Below are 19,662 nucleotides of genomic sequence, written 5' to 3'. Positions count from 1 at the left end.
AGTGTTTAATGTGTCTCAAGCCTGTGACGTGGATTTGCTTTCCTTCTGCCATTCTTGAGAGCCTTTCCAGAACACACGTGCTGTTCAGCTTACTGAAGAATGAGCTGTTGGGTTTGTTTAGGCTCTGCTTTTGGTTTTCACTCTTTCTTGCTTGCAAGCTTAAAATAAACTGATCTGGATATTGTTTTGGGGTCTGGTGGGATGACTGTAGTGATGCATGTGTAGGTGTCTCATGTGGATGTGGAACATCAGGGGACATATTGGTGTCATGTATTCAATGACCGAGAAGATCAAGACAGCAAGAAGGTAGAAGTCATTATCGGTAAGGAGGTTTTTTTTTCCTTATGCAGTTCATTTATCCTTTTCTTCTCTATCATTAGAATTTAGGTTTGAAGCTTTTTTTATTAAGCCAAGCATGCAGCCTTCTGTGGTTTAGTTTATAGCTGTGCTTGCTTGCAGCAGCTGGAATAAAGCTTTATCAGTTTACAGTGCTTTGGGTTTTTATGGTAACCAACATAGTAGTACTTTCTGACATGGCTAGCATGTACATGGCTTGTCAGCAGATTGCAAGCTGATTTCTTCCTGGTTTTTGACAACTGAAAACCAGTTGAACCCTTAGTAGTGGTGTGAGCTGTGTTGCACCAAGTCCTTTAGCAGTCAGGACAGGGGAGAGTATTCATAGCAAGCAGAATAAATGAATATTACACAGTTTGGTGTGTGTGCGTGTATTTGCAGTAAACTCTAAAGAAGATCAGCTTGCAGTAAACTCTAAAGAAGATAGCTTCCGGGTATATCTGGGAATGCTATTATATAATCCCTATAAAAAGTGTTTTCCTATCCTAAGAAATATCCTGTTTTAGTGCTCACGAGTTCTAGTAGCAAATACTATTCTGTGTTGTGGTCAGTGCTAAAATGTGCCAGATCGCAGAGCGGCTGGGAAGTGTCTTCTGCTTTCTGTGCTAACTCTCGTAACTGAGAGCCACTGTCTTCCCATTTTTCCCCCCTTAAAACACAAGGAAGAAAAGCTCTGGCAGTGGAGTGCACGGAAGGTAGAGTAAATCTTTAGTTGTGAATGAATTCTTAAAAATGAGGGTGGTGGATTGCTGCGTTGCTGAAAAGCATGCATGAGTCAAGAGCTTCCATATGTCTTAAAAGACTGATGCGTGGTGCAGCATTCCTTCTGCATGTGCTTCTCTCTTCTTTGCCTTGATACCATGATCTAGAGTACACAGGATTACAAACCAGCTGCCTCCTTCTGTGGTGTTCAAAGGTGTTGGCGTTTTGCACTGGTTTGTGTCCTGTACTTACAGCTTCTGGGGAAAAGTAAATATCCTGCTATTTCTTTGGCTGGGCTCAGGAGGCAACATCCTCACAAGAAGAGCTGAAGGTGTACAGGAAATTGGGTGACCTTGAAGAGCTGCACAGAGCTAGTTCCACTCCCAGCTCTGTGTCCGCAAGAGGTGTTCCCAGCAGCTTTGTTAGGCTGTTTTCTGTCCTTTGTATTGCTGTAGTGGGGAGGAAGACGTGTGTTGTGACCTTTCATGTTGATCCCATGCTGTGATTACCAGGCATCTTGGAGTCTGTGATCCACATCAGAGGGAATCATACGTGCATGGCGTCACCTGGGGCTGCTGTGGTCCCCGTTAGTCAGGTGTGTGAGCCTGCTGCTGTGGCCTGTGCACGGGGTCCCCTGACTGGAGCAGGTCTGCACTGAGACTGCTGCGGCTTGGAGAAATGATTTGTTCGAGGCCAGGCTGGATTGGATTTGGAGCACCCTGATCCAGTGGGAGGTGTCCCTGCCCATGGAACTCGATGGGCTTGGAGGTCCCTTCCAACCCAAGCCATTCCATGAGCCTGTGACTTTTCTTCTCTGTAGTTCTTGGTGTTCTCGGAATAATTAGGTGAAACCTCTGGTAGCTTAGGATGTTTGAAATTTGTGTCCGAAGCCTTGCTGAACACACAGGGCTTTACAAAGTAAGATTTCTTGCTCAGGATGTTGCTTTCTCAGCAGCCTTTCTAACATACGTTTCTCAGATGGGTCATTCTGATATCTTACTCTTATCCTTAATGTCCTTATCCATTCAAGCTGCTTGCACGCCTGTGGCATTGAGGCACAGTATGTGTTTCTGCCTTTGTTCTGAGACCTGCTGGATTGGGACACTGTCACTAGCATAGCTTAGGGTAGTGATGTAGGGCTTTCTCTTCTCAGGTGGAATAAACACGTGACAGGTTCGGTTTACAGATATGTAAAGCCAAAAGCCTTTTAGAAAGGTAGTTTGTTTTCTAGCATTCAGCTTCTATTAATTATAGCATGATGCTTGATTATATTTTTATTAATGAAAATGTATTTTTTGGTCCTTGTTTAAACTATGATTTTAATGGTGTGTTTCTTCACAGAAGATCTGAGCGATCTTCAGAAATTGGGTAAGTGATAAGTTTTGAAACACTGATTTCCCATCTTTGTTCTGTGTTACAAATTGCTGATGCTCAGCTGGGTTACAGTGTGCAGTTTATTTCAATTTATTTATAAGCAGGATTTGATAGAGGCAGATAACCATGCTCAGAGCAGCACAGCTTTCTAGTTCCAATGGATTAACTTGAATACAGTGAACCATACGGTAGCTGTTACCTTTTGAAAATCACACAGAGCTGCTCTTTCCTACTGCATCTGCACTTTTACAGATACAGAAGGGATTCTTCTTTGTGTCCTTGTCCGTAGCAGTTGCTGCTTTTTCAGATGATTGATGTGAAAACGATGAGCAGTGTCTGGCTGTCACCACGCTGTGTTGAACTGGTGTATGTGTTAAATTCATCTTGGAGTGAGCTAAGGCAACATGAACCCCATGTGAAGTTAATTATAGAAACCTAGCTCTGGAGCAGTGCTCCGTACGGGGTTATCCCTCGTACGGTGTTCCCAAAATGTTCCCAACAGCCATGTAATCTCCTGGGTTAGACATCAGAGAGATGTTTACCTTTGCCAAGACTTAGTTTCAGTCACTGAAGCAGTGCTGTCGTGGTATGTAGCACGTTACCCAGAGGGCACCACCATGGCACATCCCATGCCCATTCCCCTTGGTGCAGCATTGGCTCTGCCATCCCTCTGTGAAGCACAGACCAAAAGAACCTGCACCTACAGATGGCCATCCCTGTGAGCATCTCCCACCTGGTGTGCCTGCACTCCTCTTGGAGAGCTTGCACACTTTGGATGGCGGTGAAATGCTGGTGTGCAATCTGGGAGGTTCAAAATTACACTGTAAGCATCTATCATCTCTTGATTTGTGGAGCTAGCTATTCATACCCTACTGGGCTGTGTTTGCTGAAAGAGGATGAGGTAAACAGTAGCACCACAACACCCCCAAGGCCCACCAAGACAGAAAAGAGTACTTTTCTTGTCTTAAATGCATAACTTCTTAGAGCAGTACTGATAGACTATGGCTGTGTGGAACGTGTGTTTGGATGTTGGCAACTGTGACTGTTGATACTAATGATCTCTTTTAATCTTTTTCAAGCAGACGCACCAGAACAATCACATCACAGGCCTGTTGGTAAGTAGTTCTGTAGCTGTCGTGCACAAATGCATTTCCTGCCTAGGAAAGAAAATTTGCTGCTTCTGAGCACTGCTGCTGCTTCTGCTGCTTCAGGCAGTGATATGGATCGATAGCTGCGGGCAGGGAGACTCCAGTGTGGTTTTATTGCCCTTTAGAATGCTGGCGTGCCCTTTCCGTAGCAAACTGTGGTGAGGGCACTGGTATTTTTAGTGACTCAGTGAAGTGCCTGCCACCTCTCATCTGTTTCAGTTTGCTGTTTCAAATGCCTCTGGTAACAGCCTCAGCGAGTGTGTTGCTCCGCTGCTTTGAGTACCTCGTCAGTGGGAGATCATGGCATCGTGATGTGATAAGAAGGGTTAGTGATTGTCTGCTGTGGGTGTGCTGTCCCTGCAGGCCCCGCTCTGCCTCTGCGCAGCGCATGAATGCATTGATCTCAAGCCGGAGCTCCTAAGATAGATGGATAGTCTTTGTGTGCTGTGACAAATAGCTGCAGAGGTTTCTAATGGCATCCTTAAATGTGCATGGCAGACCTGACTGTGGCCAGGCATGCTGTCTCAGCCATGCCAAGCCAGGTAGGAAGGCTGCTGGCCTCAGACAAAATTATGCCCCTCTTTCAGGCTCATCGGTGTGAGAGGGAGTGCAGGTGCTCCTCAGTACTGGTCCATCTTCTTCTAAATTAATGAGAAAGCTTGTACTTGTCAAAGTGAGTTTTGGTGACAGTATCCAGTGTCTCTCAGTCCCTGCTGTTTAAAGTAGATGACACTGCTCAACACCTTGGATGTTTTCCAGCTGCAGAAATGCTAAGAGCCTCATGTCTGAAGGAGCTGAAGTGTCAGGGGTTGGGGCTGTGGAGTTCTTTGTGTAGGGCTGCTGACTCCAGAGCAGGTTTGGGGCACTTACACCATCTCGCTTGGCACCAGCACTGTAGGACAGTAATCCCTGCTGGAGGGGAGAAGTCACAAACCCAGGAGGAAATGCCTGTCTCTGGAAAGCACCTTCTATAACAGTGTTCAGTTTGGGGTAGAAATCAGGCCAGTGGCCTCTAGAGCATTCCTGTCCATGATTTTTCCCCTTTCAGTGCTGCTTGCTTGCTTGCTTGAGGGAACCACTTCTGACTTTATTGAATCGGTGAATGTACCTTGGACTGTGAGAACAGCAGTAGATTTGTCTCTGGATTTTGTAGATTTCTTCCTCTCTTTATAATTGTTTTTAACCAGAGCAACAGTAAAAAGAAATGTTAAGGAACAGAAAAAAGACTTCTTACTTCTGACTTGGAGAAGTTTCCACCTAAATATTTGTTAATGTTTGCTTATTAAGTTCCTTCTTGCATGAGGAGTTCAGTAATTGTGCTTTCAGAAAATGAAGAAATGGGAGACAGCCGTAATGACTTGCTTCATGACAGATTGCCCAGTTTGAGATGCGTCATCATGCAGATAGGTTGGCTGCTCAAGCTGCAATGGTTTTCTGGTTTTTGGATAAGAGAGTTGAGCTGTGTTGTTGCCACAGGATGGCATTTAAAATCACGTAAATACTGTGCCTGAAGTGATATTGGATACAATTGTCACTTTAGAAGCAATTAAAGATATTGAACCTATGGGACATACGAACATGCTGTGGTTTTGTTTTCCTTTGTCTCTGCAGCAACAGACAAGGTGGCTCTGCTGATAGGAAACATGAGCTACTGGCACCACCCGCAGCTCAAGGCCCCAATGGTGGATGTCTACGAACTCACCAATCTGCTCCGGCAGCTGGATTTCAAAGTGGTCTCTTTGCTGGATCTCACAGAGTCTGAGATGCGAAATGCAGTGGGTGAATTTCTTCTTCTCCTGGACAAAGGCGTATATGGTAAGAACATGGATATAGGTCGGGTTTGTGATTTGTCAAGCACACACCCTGTGGTATTTACCTCTGCCAGCTCTCTGTGCGTGACAGCAGAACACACTTCATGGTGAATAGGATAGATGTGGCATGGAAACGTAACTTAGAAACACCCACCGGCACATCTTTTGTCTTTGACTAAAATGTTATTATTTCTTTATGCTTAGAACAGATTAGATGTTTGAAGTTCTTCCTTTAACCACTCCTAAAACCACAGTGCACTTTCCGTTTGGTAGCACTGATGTGTTTCTCTGCTAGAAGCTGCTGCACCTGTAGAGCACACTTGACAGCCTGCTCTGCGGAAGATGCTTGTTTGTTCTAGGAAGTCTTTAGCACTGTAAGAAGTGTGTTATGTTGCCTGTGTCAGTGTGTTGTGGGAGGAAGCAAGTAGCAGAGTAGCGGAGAACTGTGTCACTGCATACGTGAGGCTGTGTGTGGGCTTGGGCAGCCGTCCTTGCTGCTTGTAGGAGTCCTCATCAACGCATTCTTCATAAGCCTCTCTTCTCTTGGCCTCCTTCCTCCCCTGTGCCAGGGATTTATGGTTTGGTTGGGGCTAGCGCATCCTTTGTCATCCTTCAGCTGCTGGGGAGGGCAGCCCTAAGCACCACACGGAATATGTCCTGGGCTTGCGTGGGACCCTGGACCCCCCTCTTTGCTGGCTGGCTGCAGAACGCTCTTCCTTCCTGGATTTCTGTCCTTCTGGCACTCTTTGGGAGAGGCTTGCCGTGCTCACTTGCTCCTTGCTCACCAGCTCTGTAGGGAGCAGGAGAGGGGGGCATTCCCTGCCATGACAGCGAGCGGCACTGATACCGGGTGTGTTGGGGGGCAGAGGGATGTGGCAGCAGAGCGAATCTCTCATAAAGATGTTTAACTGTGACGAGCAGTGCAGAAATAAGAGAACACTGTGCTTTAGGGTTAGGCCATAGCACTCAACAGATCGGATGCAATCTTTTTTTGTCCTCTTCTTTTTTGCAAAGTTTTCAGGGTAAGTAGAAATTCTCACTTTGTTACTGGTTCCTTTCGGTTATTGCAGTACTGGCCTGGCAAGCAGAGTTTTTCGTGGTGTCGTTGACAGGGAGTAACAGAGTTCTGCAAACCTGGGTTTCTGCTTCAAATCGCAAAGAAGCTTGTTTATGTAAAATGAAAATGTAGTTCTTATTATGTCTGTGCACTTTAAAGGAGTAAAATGAAGCAGAGAAGAATTTGCATTATCCTTTGCAGAATAAACCTTGCATAAGCAAAGGCATTAACAGAAATTGGTGAGCTGTGGGCTGCAGGTTCTGACCTTCCACAGTTGTTGATAATGAAGGCCTTAACACTGGGATTGCTGTTTGGGCAGGAATACTGCTCTTTCTCCACAGCCTCGTGGAAGGGCTGATACAGAGTGTGAAATGTGTTCTGCCTAAGCAGGCAGCAGCCCTTTTTTTTCTTTTTCTTTTCTTAAAGTCTTCAGGCTTAAAAATAACACCCTGCAAAAACCCAAGGCTTCTGACTTGCAGCATCATTTAATAACTGTGGTGGAGCATCTCATCAGTGTTGGTTTCAGTTACAAGAGGACACATTAAGCACAGTACGCATACTAGATGTGTGTTTAGCACATTTCTCTTTAAGATTTTGTTACCTGAGTCACACATCCATTTCTAAGCTACCTGTAATAGATTATCAATACTGATGTTAAGCTCCTTTCCATGTACTGCAGAGGAAGTGCCTTCAGCCAGGGTAACAACTGACCTCTTGGGTCTGGTGTGCATTGCTGGTACCCATCTGCGTCTAGATCCTCATCCATTAGGATCCCTTGGCTTGCTTAAGCTGGATTTGAGGGATGAAGCACAGCACAGAGCCGGTGCCAGCTGGAGGAGGGCACGGTGGGATTGATGCACAGAGTGAAAACCTTCATGTCTTGTGTGGAAAAGGCCTAGAATGACCTGGCCTGGAATGTAAGGAAAGTTCTGTGGGTGCTGCAGAGTTTACTATTGCCTCCCACTATTTGCATCATTTTTCTAAAAGCTGTGATTGCATAAATGACCCCAGCAATAACTTGGAACACAGACCACAAAGTTCTGCCGGCTGTCCTGTTTAAATGGCAAGATTCTCATTGTTAACACCCACCACAGAAAACATGATTTGGTTCTTTATTTTAACACAAGGTCAGATTGTGTCTTAGTACGGCTTTTTAATGTCACCTGATGCTGGGTCTGTGCAGAACTGACACTTGGGCATTTATGTCAAAACCCAAATGTGCGTGCCACAAACCCCAACTATGGCAGCAAATTTCAGGAGGCTTTCTGATTGCAGCTTTCTTTGGGTTTTTTTCCCTGAGAAATAGCTTAGATGCTGGAATGAGCTTTTGCATTCTTTCCCTTTCTCATTTTTTTTCCATAATCATTGACATGAATTTAGAAAATAAAATACTGAAAGGATTTTCTTACCAGCACCGTATGAAAGCTCTCTTAAAGTGTAGTTTCGCAGCTGCATTTGTCCAGCCAGTTGGTATTTCTGAAAGGCAAGGAGAGCATTCTTTCAGTAGCGTTTGGCAATAACTACTTCAGTTTAAATCATCACTTTGTTCATTCTGGATAGTGGCTGTTAATGGCTTAAAGCATATAAAAAGTGCTGTCAGAGCACAAATAGGTAATGATTTATTGCATTTTAGTGGGCACAGCTCCAAAGAGAAGAGGCATAGAGACAGCCTTTGTTACGCATACTTGCAGTGCCTGATACAACATTGTGTAATCCATGCTTACTGCCAGGAAAGTGGCATTTCGGATACCATTCCTTAAAAGCAGGAGTAGTAAACAAAGTAAGGATGATCGATTATCACCTCTAATGTCTTAGGTTGTTTTAACTGCGGGGTGCGATTAATGCTGTATTAGGCCCAGGGTAAAAGCACAGACCCATGGGTTTTAAAGGCTTAAAACCAGTTTGGCTGCTTTCTTTAAAAAGAGAAGAGAGAGAGAGAAAGCGAGAGGCAGGAGAGGCAGATATCTCTTAAATGCTGACGTCAGTGAGGAACTTGAGCCTACTTAACGTGGTTGTGTCAGTGTCTAATGAGGCGCTCCAGACATGTTTGTGCTGCTCGTGCTGGGTATGCAGGGATTTATTTCTGACCTTGAGCTCAGCATGTTAACCGTTGTAGGTGTTCCTCAAACAAGTGCAGCACAGCCATCTGCCCAGGGCAGAAGAGAAACAGAGCTGTTGTTGTTGAGATATTGCTATTCATTTAGGAAATAACCTCATAAATGATGCGTTACACTGAAGAGAATTATTCCCTTTGGTCAGTCTAATTCCTTATCTGACATATACTCAGGTATGCATCATATCTAATATAACCTTGATTTCTGTCCAGATCCAGACCAGGTGAAACCAAGAGTTTCCTTTTAACCTAGGACCTGACATGGAGTCATGTGCTTGGCACTTAACTTCATTTTTAACTCTCTTGGAACTACCCAGCCTCAGGTAACCACTGGGATCTTGCATACAGCCCAGTAGTACCTTTATTTATTCAGGGGTTTAATCATGCACTTGAAATCCTGTGCCCTTGAGAAACCTACATTTAATTGAATAAAGCTGTTGCCATTTCCAAGGCTCTGGCAGGTGTATAAACCATTCAGCCCTTCGCTGAAGGGACACCTTGCATCCAGAATTCACTACGTCTGCACTTGCTGCCTGCTTGTCCTGGCTGTGGATGCTGCCCATAAAAAGGGATTAAGCGCTGCTTATTGAGTGGAGCAGTTTGCAAGGGCTTAGCATGGTTGTTCATGGCTGGAGAGCTTACACAGAGGAGAGAACGGAAGGGTTGTAGGTACACATTTGTATTCCTTAACAAAAAGCACAGGGCTGTGTGACAGAAGTGTTTCCATGTGCTGTAGCTTTCTGTAAGGAAGAGGTAAAACCATCTGCCATACCTGCCTGATCCAAACATAGGGCATTTCATTATGTTAGGGTAAGGCTTGGTTTAGTTTTTCTGAACGTTCAAGTTCTGCAGTGACAGAAATGTCACAGCTATTTTCAGGAAGAGTAATGGCATAAGAGGACCATACGACCAGTCAGCATGGATGGTCGTGTCTTTGTTGGCTTTTTCCAGCTACCGCAGTGCATACTGGTCAAAGAGCCCCACAGACTGCTTTGTGTAGGTAAATAATAGTCCTGACTAGATGATGGAACTGCCACAGAGAAGCAACATTGTCCCTGGGGACAGACAGCAGGGAAACTGCTGTGTTTTATGGCCATGGAGGGTGTCAGTGTTCAGATCATCTAATCTTACTGCAAGCTGATATGACTTCAGTATTGAACGGTTTTATTCATCTTGGTAAAATCTAAGCCCAAGGTTGCAGTTCCCCTTTTCAGGGTTAAAAGCTTTTTTTAATTTCATGATATATTTTCTTCACCGTGCACAACTATTGCAAGTTTTATTGACGATTTTAGATCTTTAAATGTTGTAGGCTGTTGTGTGTTGGCACAAGGGGGGTGGCTGTAGGATGATCATTTGTCAAGGTAAGCATGCAGTGAATTTGTTTGAGTAGGCCCTCAGGAGTCATGAGTCTGTAACTGTGGAGGGATGTGGATGTGATCAACTAGAAATGAGTTATTGGTAGTTTGGTAATGGGAACGTGCTCTGTAGTCCCATGAAACATGATCACAGATCACATTTTTTCCTTCTAAATGTAAAAATATTTCTTATCGCTTCTTATAACAAAGACAAAACCAAGTGATGAGACTGTACAGAGGGAACAGCAAAGCTGGGAACTTGCAAAGTGCTCTCACAGGGCAAGCAATGATTTCTCTGATTATTTCTTAGTTACAGTACTTCTAACAATTGTCAGTGTTCAGTGGTAAGTAAAAAAAAATTAAAGGGGAATAATTTTAAAGATGACAGCATCTCATTTAAAACCAAATTCATCCAAGGTGTTCTGTGTTATTGTTTTCTGTCTATAAAATCTGCTTGGGCTCACTGCTACCCAGAGCTTTAACTGCATGTGGAGCTGGTGTTTTACAGTTGGCACATTTCCTTGTTCATATCTGCGTTGTGTCACACACAGGTTGTTCTGTTAGCAGTCAGAACCTACTGGAGGCATTCTAGGAGCACTTAACTATGTGTGTTTGCAAATATCCAGTTGATTCTGTAGAATGACTGAGTTTTAGTTTTCTGTCTCTGTGTGTTGTGGAGTTGATATTAAGGTGGTTCTCCCTCCCCTTTCTGTGCTAACAGAGGCACACTGATATAAAACCCTGCTCAGAGTAGCTGGGATGAGCCTGATCTCCTGCAGACACACAGTGTGGGTGTGGTGCCTGTGGGTTTTGGCCATGCTAAGATTTACAGAAACGTCCAGATGTTCTCCTGAGCTCTGTTTCCAGTCACAACTGTTTTGAACCCACAGGTTTGTTGTACTATGCTGGCCATGGCTATGAAAACTATGGAAACAGTTTCATGGTTCCTATTGATGCTCCAAATCCCTACCGGTCTGCAAACTGCCTGTGCGTCCAGAACATCCTCAAACTCATGCAGGAAAAAGAGACTGGACTTAACGTGTTCCTTCTGGATATGTGTCGGAAAAGGTATCCTCTTGCAGCTCATGAATAGAGAACCGCCCTTAGGTACATGAGGGGTGTGTTGGAGGGAGAGGATGCAACAACTGCAGTTCAGGGAAGCAGCTGTGAGGTTCTGTTTATTCACTGCAGCCAGAGATTAAAACTGAGCGTAGTTTAGAAATGAGCAGAGAAAACTGAGCAGCTACTGTGTGGGAACAGCAAGAGAACAGCTGGGCTTCGCACTGGGGAGGGATCTATTGCCTAGGCTGAGAACTCACTGCACGTGAAAGGTCCTGCTTCTGAGAATTCACAGCTGGCACCTCGGTGTATTTACAGTCAGTAGGAGTCATTCACAGACACTTTGTCTTTGCCCTTGATGAAGATGTAAAGCCGGTGATCAGACTTTCTGTTTCTGTGAGTAGATACTTGCCTCTTGATCGGAATGACAATTTCCTCTTTTGTTGTTGTTTAGAAGTTATCAAGCATCAGGCTTATTAGATAAAAGGGAAATTAGACATCTTAAGGAAAAAGGTCGTTGCAGGGAGAGGGAGAATCCACACACCCCAAGGCATGTTAATTTGGAAGCAGGACTCAAGTGACGTACTTATTTTAGAGCATCGATTTTGTGGACTCCTCTTAGGTTGAGGAGGCCCTATCTTAATTTAGAGCTTAAAAATCAACTGCTTTATTAGCTTTTCTGAACCAAGTGCTGTTTTCTTTCCATGTTTAGACTACTGTGCCTGATTAAACTTGCCCTTGCAATCGGCTCTGCAGTCAGCACTTCTGAAAGCTGGTCCCTGAGGAATATTTCATAAGAGAAAATCACTGGTGCCTTAGTGTTTGCAGAGCCTCTGAATTCACTGCTAATGAAATGCCCATGACCCAATCCCTCTTAACGAACTGTTGCCCAGATAGAAAACACTGCATAAGCCTTGTGTTAGCTCTGCAGAGACCATGTTTTGGTGGAACAAAAACCCAAACAACACTCATGGAGATGGTATTGTGACCTAAATCGTCTCATTATCAGAAACCATGGCTGAAGCAACTGCAGCCACTCTCTATCAGTTAACAGAGCATGCCCTGCTCTAGGTAACACGTGATACCTGACTGTGTCCTGGCATTGCCTGCATCAAGAGTGTTGATGCTGGTTATTGTCCTTGAGCATTCAGGAGTCATTCCAAAACTGCAGGAGAGGAAACCCTACTGCTTCTGAGCTGTGCAGTTTCAGTATTTTGAACAACTTTAAAAAACTTAAAATTTATCAGCGTTGTTGGTTCTCAGATCATGATTTTACTTTTTTATGTTTATCCATTTGTTGCAGAAATGAATACGATGACACAATTCTCATCCTAGATGCTCTGAAGGTTACAGCCAACATTGTTTTTGGATATGCAACGTAAGGAAGTTTTTTTTCTCCTGCTGTGCCACAGCAGGATTGCAGCCAGAAGTGCCCACTGACTTCTGGTGCTAAAGGACCAGTAATTTATAGAATCGTAGAATGGTTTGGGTTTGGAGGGACCTTAAAGATCGTCCAGTTCCAGTATCTATGTCTGTCCCCTCATGCAATCCGTTTTACTCAATTCTCTGAGTCATTCCACAGTCTGACTGTGGAAATGCCTTTGTAATGATGCCCAGTGTTTAACTTTCCCGTGCAGGTAGAGGGTGACTCCAGCGAGAGAAGTGCCCTCAGCAAACTTGAAACTGCCAGACAGTGTTCCCAATCTTTTTTTTAATGGTTATTTGCAGGAGTGCTCTCCTTATCGAAGTATTATTTATTAGAGATGGCATAATGCAGGGGAAAAAAAAGCAGATTTTTCCCTCAGTGCCTTAGCATTCTGTTTCTTGGTGCAGATGGGGCAGGGTGATTATGTCCTGTGTGTTCCCAGTGGTGCTTACTGCACCATGCGTTTGGACAGAAAGCAAATTACTGCAGGGCAGTTGATGAACTATGACCTGTGTGCAGTAAGTGAAAGTCCCTTGGAAGTGAAATATTCCCAGGATGAGTTGCCCACAGAGGAACAGGAAGAGCAGGCTGGCCATAGACACAGCCTGGTTTTCAAATCGCAGGGTTTCCTTCCCCCATTCCAAACATAACTTTACTCCTTTTGTCCTTATGCCGATGTCAGTCATGTGGGCGTATCAGTGGTTTTTCCTTGTCTGATGTCGGTGATCTCACAGGTGCCAAGGAGCAGAAGCTTTTGAGATTCAGCAGTCAGGGCTGGCCAATGGGATCTTCATGAAGTTCCTGAAGGACCGTTTGTTAGAAGACAAGAAGATCACCGTGCTGCTCGATGAGGTTGCAGAGGGTGAGCTCCCGTGTGCCGCGCTAACAGTCTTTTCAGCCTGCATTGCTAAAATCTTTGCTTAAAGCTCATTCTTCACATGGCAAATGGGTTATGCTACTTCGGGCTCCTTCATGTGGCATTTAGTCAAAATAGCAGCTTTTGTCAAGAAGCAGGTGCTACGGGGGCAGCACATTGGCAAAAGCGTGGTATTATGAAGGGATCTGAGCTGCATTAGTAGTGCTCGATTTTATACTCTTCTTTGTGGTGAGCCTTGTTTGTTCCAACTGTCTTTCTGCATGGCACTTTGAATTGTCCATCCACGATGATCACTTCTGTCCTGTGGTATCAGCTGCCAGAGGCAGTCCAGTCATTTCCACCTTCGTTTAAACAATTAACCGAGTCCTGCCTCTCTTGGATGTTAAATCAACAGCACTGGCCCCTTTATGAGCCTCTAAAATACTCCGTTTGCCTCCAGTTGCTTAGAAATCCCCACTGGTGGTATTGCTCGCGTTCTTTACAGGAACTACTTTAATCAGGACCTTACTGAGTCAGAGCTCTGGTGTTGCCTGGACGGGTTCTGAAAGGCATGAGCCTGTTGGCTGGGGCACCTGCAAAGCCCTGGGGATTCTCCTTGGGGCTTCGGCGTGCTGTCCTGGCCTGCAGTGGATGAATTGCTGAGCAAGGAATGCTTTTGAATCTGCAGGCTTTTATAGATGTGGTCTCGATTGCAGACACGCTAATATTGAAAGGAACTGTGCTCCTTGTTTTCACAGTCACAGAATGGTTTGGAAGGGACCTTAAAGATCATCTAATTCCTCTGCCCTGCCATGGGCTGGGATACCTCCCACTGGACCAGGTTGCTCCAGGCCCTATCCAGCCTGGCCTTGAACATCTTCAGGGATGGGACAGCTACCACTTCTCTGGACAACCAGGGCCAGGCCCTCCCCACCCCATTGTGAAGAATTTCTTCCTAATGTCTAATCTAAATCTTTTAGATATGGGCAAGTGTCACCTGACCAAAGGGAAGCAAGCCTTGGAGATCCGCAGCAGTTTGTCTGAGAAGAGGGCACTGACCGATCCCATCCAACAGACTGCGTCCTCCGCAGAGTCCCTGGCACGGAACCTGCAGTGGGCCAAGGCTCATGGTACAGTACAGATCCTGATAGATGATCCTACAGGCACAGTGGGAGGAACAGGAGGACGTGCTTCCTTAATAACCTCCTGTCTGTGGGTGGTGGTACTGAAAGGAAATGAAAGAACTTCAAGCTAGTGTTGGAATTTTCATTAGTACGTTCAGACCTTGGAAATTCCTGTGTGTGGGTTCCCTCTCTAGGAGGCTTTACTGAAGAAGTTGACGTGTGGAATTCATCCTGAGTAACCAGTTCAGATCATTCAGACGCTGCAGGGGAGACTTGCATGGTGTCTGCCTCCTGGGGTAATCCCCAGCACTCTGCCCGTGCTTGCAGCGTCGGTCTGTGTCTGACTGTGACACTTCTAACACACAGTTAATCTCATTCTGAAGTCATTCTGGTCACCTAAAGCACGTGATGAAAAGGAGTTTTCAGGGTGTACAACTCTGAGATCTAAAGTAAGAGCGAGCCCGGTTCCAGCATTTTGGGGCTGCTATTAGGAAAGGCAGTGGGGTTTGAGACCTTTTTATCTTTTTCACCTAACTGTGTTGGAGTACACTTTAAAATGTCTTTGACAGATGGGGTGGAGGGCTGGGGGGGTGCATTTTGAAGACAGCTGGTGACGAGGGCGGGCCCTTTCACAGCTGCCAATTTTTATTTGTGGGATGAAGTCCTTGATTCTTGTCTGTTAAATAATGACACACAAAACAAAAATTAGAAAAACATCATGTTCTCTTGTGGTTCATTGGTTTTAAGCCATGCATAGAAGAGCATGTGTTTGGAATTTGGGAAGAGAATAACCTTCATGCTTGTGTAAAGGTGTGTCTGTATAATGCTAAATCATCCACTCGAAGTGGGAGCAGAAAATTCAGTACACAGCAAACCCCCAGGGCAGGGGAGTGGAACTGGGTGGGCTTTTAAGGTCCCTTCCAACCCAAACGATGCCATGATTGTATGAATCCAGATGGACACAGAACAAAGTTTTTGACCCTTGAGCACTTTCAGATGTGTTCCTATGGACTGGGAAAGAACTGAAATACAAAGCGTGCAAGCTGGGCTTTGTGAGTGTGTACACAGGCTGTGAAACGAAAAAAATGAACCCAAAACCTGTTGTGCTGTCAAATGCAAAGGTTCTTTGATATGATAGGTGTGTGTGTATAGGCATAACGCTATAGCTCTGTCTTGTGTTGTTGGATATAGAACCATAGAATCTAAGGGTGGAAAAACCCTCTAAGCTCATCCAGCCCAACCCCAGCGTGCCTGCTAAACCTGTCCCCAAGTACCACAGCCAAAAGGTTTGAACCCCTCCGGGGTTGAGGACTCCTCCACCACCCTGGGCAGACTCTGCCAGGGCTTGGCAGCCTTACAATAAAGTAATATTTCCTGATACGCAATTTAAACCTCCCCTGGCACAACCTGAGGCCGCTTTCTCTCATCCTGGCACTTGTCACTAGCAGGAAGCATATATACCACAGTATCCCTGCTCATTTGATAACAGGTGTACACAGACAAGTTCTGGGCTCAGTAGCTGTATCCCAGTCACAGTGAGCGCTGCCCTGCGAGCTGCACACAAGTGGGAAAGGAGTCTGTGCCACAGAAGCTGGGCCAGCTTTCTGGCAGCATCTGCCCATTACCACATGGTATCAGCTTCTGACCTGGTTTGTTCAGCGTAAATATGGCAGGGATAGGAAAGAGAGGGCAGGAGTAAGTCTGCACCTTCTAAATCTTCTGAATTTAGAAACAAAACATAACAAACAGAGAATGCCAGTGCTCAGTGTTGTTTGGAGTGTACCCATGTGTTGTTTGCTTGCAGAGCTTCCTGAAAGCATGTACCTGGAATTCAAGTGTGGTGTCCAGATTCAGCTGGGGTTTGCAGCTGAGTTTTCCAACGTTATGATAATCTACACGCGCATAGTGAAGAAGCCACCTGAAATAGCCGTTTGCAGAGCCTACGTCACAGATTTTGCCCTCGTAAGTGCTTTCCAATGGTGTCTCAGTGGTCTCTCTCTGCTGAAGTTGGACACCGCCTGGTCTGTCCATGTCAAACTGCCTCTTTGCAATCAAATGGGCCTAAACTGTTGAAATAGGTGCCTATGTGTGTGTCTCTGTCCAGACACACATTTACTTATTTTATTTTAAATGCATATTTTTAATAAATATGAAAGTACATTAAAATTAACCTGAGGTCATCTATTTCAAAGTCTCCTTGTTTTTCATTGACTAATACCAAGTATTTGTTATGTTTAATTGAACAAGTTAAATGTCGGTGGCTCTGTGTGAGCTGAGGGCACATCTGCCTTGCAGGACAAAGTTTCTTAGGCTTTAGTTTCACAGTTCTCTGCCCCTGGGAGGTCCTGTGCGGTACCATGGATGCTGCTCAGCTGATCCCAGTAAAGTGAAGGATATGAGCAAAACTGAAAGCTCCTTGGGGCAAAAACCCCTCTGTTTTGACATCTGTGAAAGAGGGTGCAGGGCAGAAAGATTTTTAGGTAGAGCAAGGAGGATGCTTCCGATGCTTAATGAATAAAATATTGGAGTTACTGTACATAATAAGCCAAGATCGCTAGTTTCTTTCCTTTTAAGAAGAAAATGCTCACTTTGTAAAAGGAAATACTATTTTATGATCTACAAATTCTGTACCTTTTATTAAGTTCTCATTTCTTTCCTGTGACAGGACCTGGACGTGGACCCTAAGGAGGCCAATAAGGGAACTCCTGAGGAAACTGGAAGCTATTTGGTGTCAAAGGACCTTCCCAAGCACTGCCTCTACACCCGGCTGAGTTCCCTGCAAAAACTAAGGGTTAATACCTAAGTGTTATTCTTCACAAGTTTGTTGATAATTTAGATAAATCCCGTTGCTTTGCGGCTCTGTTGAGGTAGCTGCGTGTTGTCTGCATAAGTAATGTTCTTTGGAGGGAAGAAGTGGCTAATAGCACAATTCAGTGACCTGGTTTTTAGCTGAACAACGAAAGCGAAGGAATCTATGCATATGCAATCCCAATACCCTCCTGCAAGGCACTCTGTATTTCCTAGTGCTGCTATCAGGCATGGTGATCATCTCTGGCACTCTGTGGGGATGTTCCTGTGCCCTGCAGTACAAGAACGTGTAGTACGAGCAGAGCTGCACCATAGAGTCGTTAGGAGGAGGTGAAATCATTGTCGTGTCTCCCTGCATTCCAGCCTTGGTGCTGAGCGTGCAGGTTCTGCGAGGCTCTCAGGTCAGTGTGCTGTAGCACCATTACATTTATCTCTGTATCTGGGTGTTGTGAGTGCAGGACAGCACTTGGTAACCCTTCACCCGTGCCTTTGGCCACTGTTGTAGGACAAGCGCTTCTGGAAATAAAGGCTATTGGGTGAGCAAAACCAGAAGAGGTCCTCAGGGAACAACTCTTGCTTAGTATGTGTCTTTAGCTCCATGTTTCATACACTGTTGATCTGTGGAGGGGCTGTAACTCTTGTTCTTCCTCTCCCTCTCTTTTGCAGGAACACCTGATCTTCACTGTTTGCCTTCACTATGAGTATCCAGGAATAGAAGATCCAATGGATGAAAGAAAGGAAGTCAATGTTGGGAAGCCCCTTATTGCTAAATTAGGCCTTCAGCATGGATTCGGGAACAATAACTGCCTCCAGACATGCTGCATGGCTAATAACCCTTTTCATAACCAGATGGACTCGGGTCCAGTGACAACGGAATACTATGTCCCTGGTCGCTGCCAGACAAACTCCTGTCCAGGCGTTTACCATCCGAACCATGCTCACTCAGACAGCATCGGACAGCCTGAGGCATGTTCCTGCAACGGGACTCCAAGGATTTTAGCATCAAGACGTGAAGTACAGAATTACTTGCTCCCTGTGGAAGAGGGCAATGTACCAGTAGAGACCACAGATGATACTGTTGAACTGGAATTCCTTCTCTCCAACAGCCTCAGGTTCTCGGAACAGCAGTAGCTGCAATGTGCTCAGAATAGGCCGGAGTATCATCCTATAGCAGGGGACCTTCTGCATCGCTTATTCGACTTCTGGAGTCCAGAGGCTTCAGGATCGAGGGACTAGGGAGTCTGGGAATGAGGTTACGATGACCAGCTGTCAGATCCAAAGAGGCAAAGCTGGGCTGATGGATTTAGGAATGGGAAAGGCATGAGTTTTGTTTTTCTTCTCCTGTGACATTTGATGCAGGGAAAAAACCAAACTCCTCAGCGTTTCTTGTTATGTCCTCTGGCAGCGGAGTAGCTGATGGGCAGAGGCAGTCGTGCATTTCTGGGAGGAAGCTGCCTCTCTTTGTTATGGATTGGATGCATAAAAGCCTGGCTGTGGTGCCAGAGGCTCTCCTGAGAGAGTAAAGCCTTGGGTCTTCCCAAATCCTTCCCCTGTACCTGCTGAAGTTGCAATAAACATACTGTTTTCAGAGAGGAATTGCTCGTCCTTACAGGACCAGGATAAACAGGTACAGCTGCCAGAGGAAAATGCTGACAGTCCTCTATTATTTATTACAGGTTTTAAAAATCCATCGGCCCCTGGCATTGGGTGAGCATCTCCCGCGTATTCCTGTCTTGCGGCAAACAACCCCAGAAGATCTGTGCTGTTAAAAGTACTGAGGCATTTGTAGTGTCCTCTGTAAGCATCTTTCTCTACCAGACCACTCAGTGTTGTATGAGTTCTGCAGGGCAGGTTTCTCTCTTGAGGTGTTTCTTGAATAGCACAAAAGTTGCAATGTTGTTGGTAGGAAGGATTTGCAGCTCTGTGTAGGTCTGTCCTAGCACACTGTTGACTGTGGGAGCACCAGAACAGTGGCTATATTGTGAAGGCATCAATTAGCCAGAAGGTCGTTGTGGAACTCGAGTTGACTGTTTGGAAGCATTAACTGATGTCATTCTCTGACCTGGTTTTTGGCATGGCTGAGATCTGAAACCTCCTGTGGCAGAGATGATCAGCTGGTGGTCGGGGTTGCACTGTTCAGCGCCAGAGATCACAGAAACCAATGAACCTCGTACTGAATGCTGATGCTGTGGGAAGACAACAGCCAAATACTGTGGGTGAGGTTTTATCTGCAGTTAAGTTCACATAGTGCGTTCACCTAGTGGAGTTGTTCAAGTTTTGTTTGCCCAGGAGGAGACGTGGTGCTGTCTCTCAAAACGCCACTGCTTGAACAGCAGGAGGTGTTTGCATAGAGCCACATTTGACTTGCTCGAATTGTATTTAACTTGCTTGAGCTGTTTCCCCTTGTAGTCCACTGAGAACTGTTCATTGTGGACAGGAGACAGATCTTCCATATAACAGTATGAGTGAATTTAC

The 19,662-nt window shown here is 45.3% G+C and overlaps 1 protein-coding gene across 10 annotated transcripts in view; it reads left to right on the top strand.

Annotated features, from left to right (window-relative positions):
- The window catches only part of MALT1 (MALT1 paracaspase), a 30,606-nt gene extending 11,831 nt beyond the window's left edge, over positions 1–18,775 (top strand). For 2 of the 10 annotated variants that reach the window (XM_054053366.1, XM_054053376.1), the window contains exons 6-17: positions 226–322; positions 1,017–1,049; positions 2,398–2,424; positions 3,510–3,545; positions 5,190–5,393; positions 10,805–10,982; positions 12,277–12,351; positions 13,134–13,261; positions 14,236–14,385; positions 16,184–16,341; positions 17,045–17,170; positions 17,854–18,775. In XM_054053366.1, the coding sequence (XP_053909341.1) occupies positions 226–322; positions 1,017–1,049; positions 2,398–2,424; positions 3,510–3,545; positions 5,190–5,393; positions 10,805–10,982; positions 12,277–12,351; positions 13,134–13,261; positions 14,236–14,385; positions 16,184–16,341; positions 17,045–17,170; positions 17,854–18,318 (1,677 nt within the window). In that variant the 3' untranslated portion in view covers positions 18,319–18,775. The remainder of the gene's footprint in view (positions 1–225; positions 323–1,016; positions 1,050–2,397; positions 2,425–3,509; positions 3,546–5,189; positions 5,394–10,804; positions 10,983–12,276; positions 12,352–13,133; positions 13,262–14,235; positions 14,386–16,183; positions 16,342–17,044; positions 17,171–17,853) is intronic. The other 8 variants (XM_054053369.1, XM_054053368.1, XM_054053367.1 and 5 more) reach the window with 8 other exon arrangements.
- The last annotated feature ends 887 nt before the right edge of the window (positions 18,776–19,662 follow it).

This window comes from Cuculus canorus, chromosome Z (assembly GCF_017976375.1).
Source record: "Cuculus canorus isolate bCucCan1 chromosome Z, bCucCan1.pri, whole genome shotgun sequence".
NCBI classification, from domain to species: domain Eukaryota; kingdom Metazoa; phylum Chordata; class Aves; order Cuculiformes; family Cuculidae; genus Cuculus; species Cuculus canorus.
This window is presented reverse-complemented; position numbering and strand designations above follow the sequence as displayed.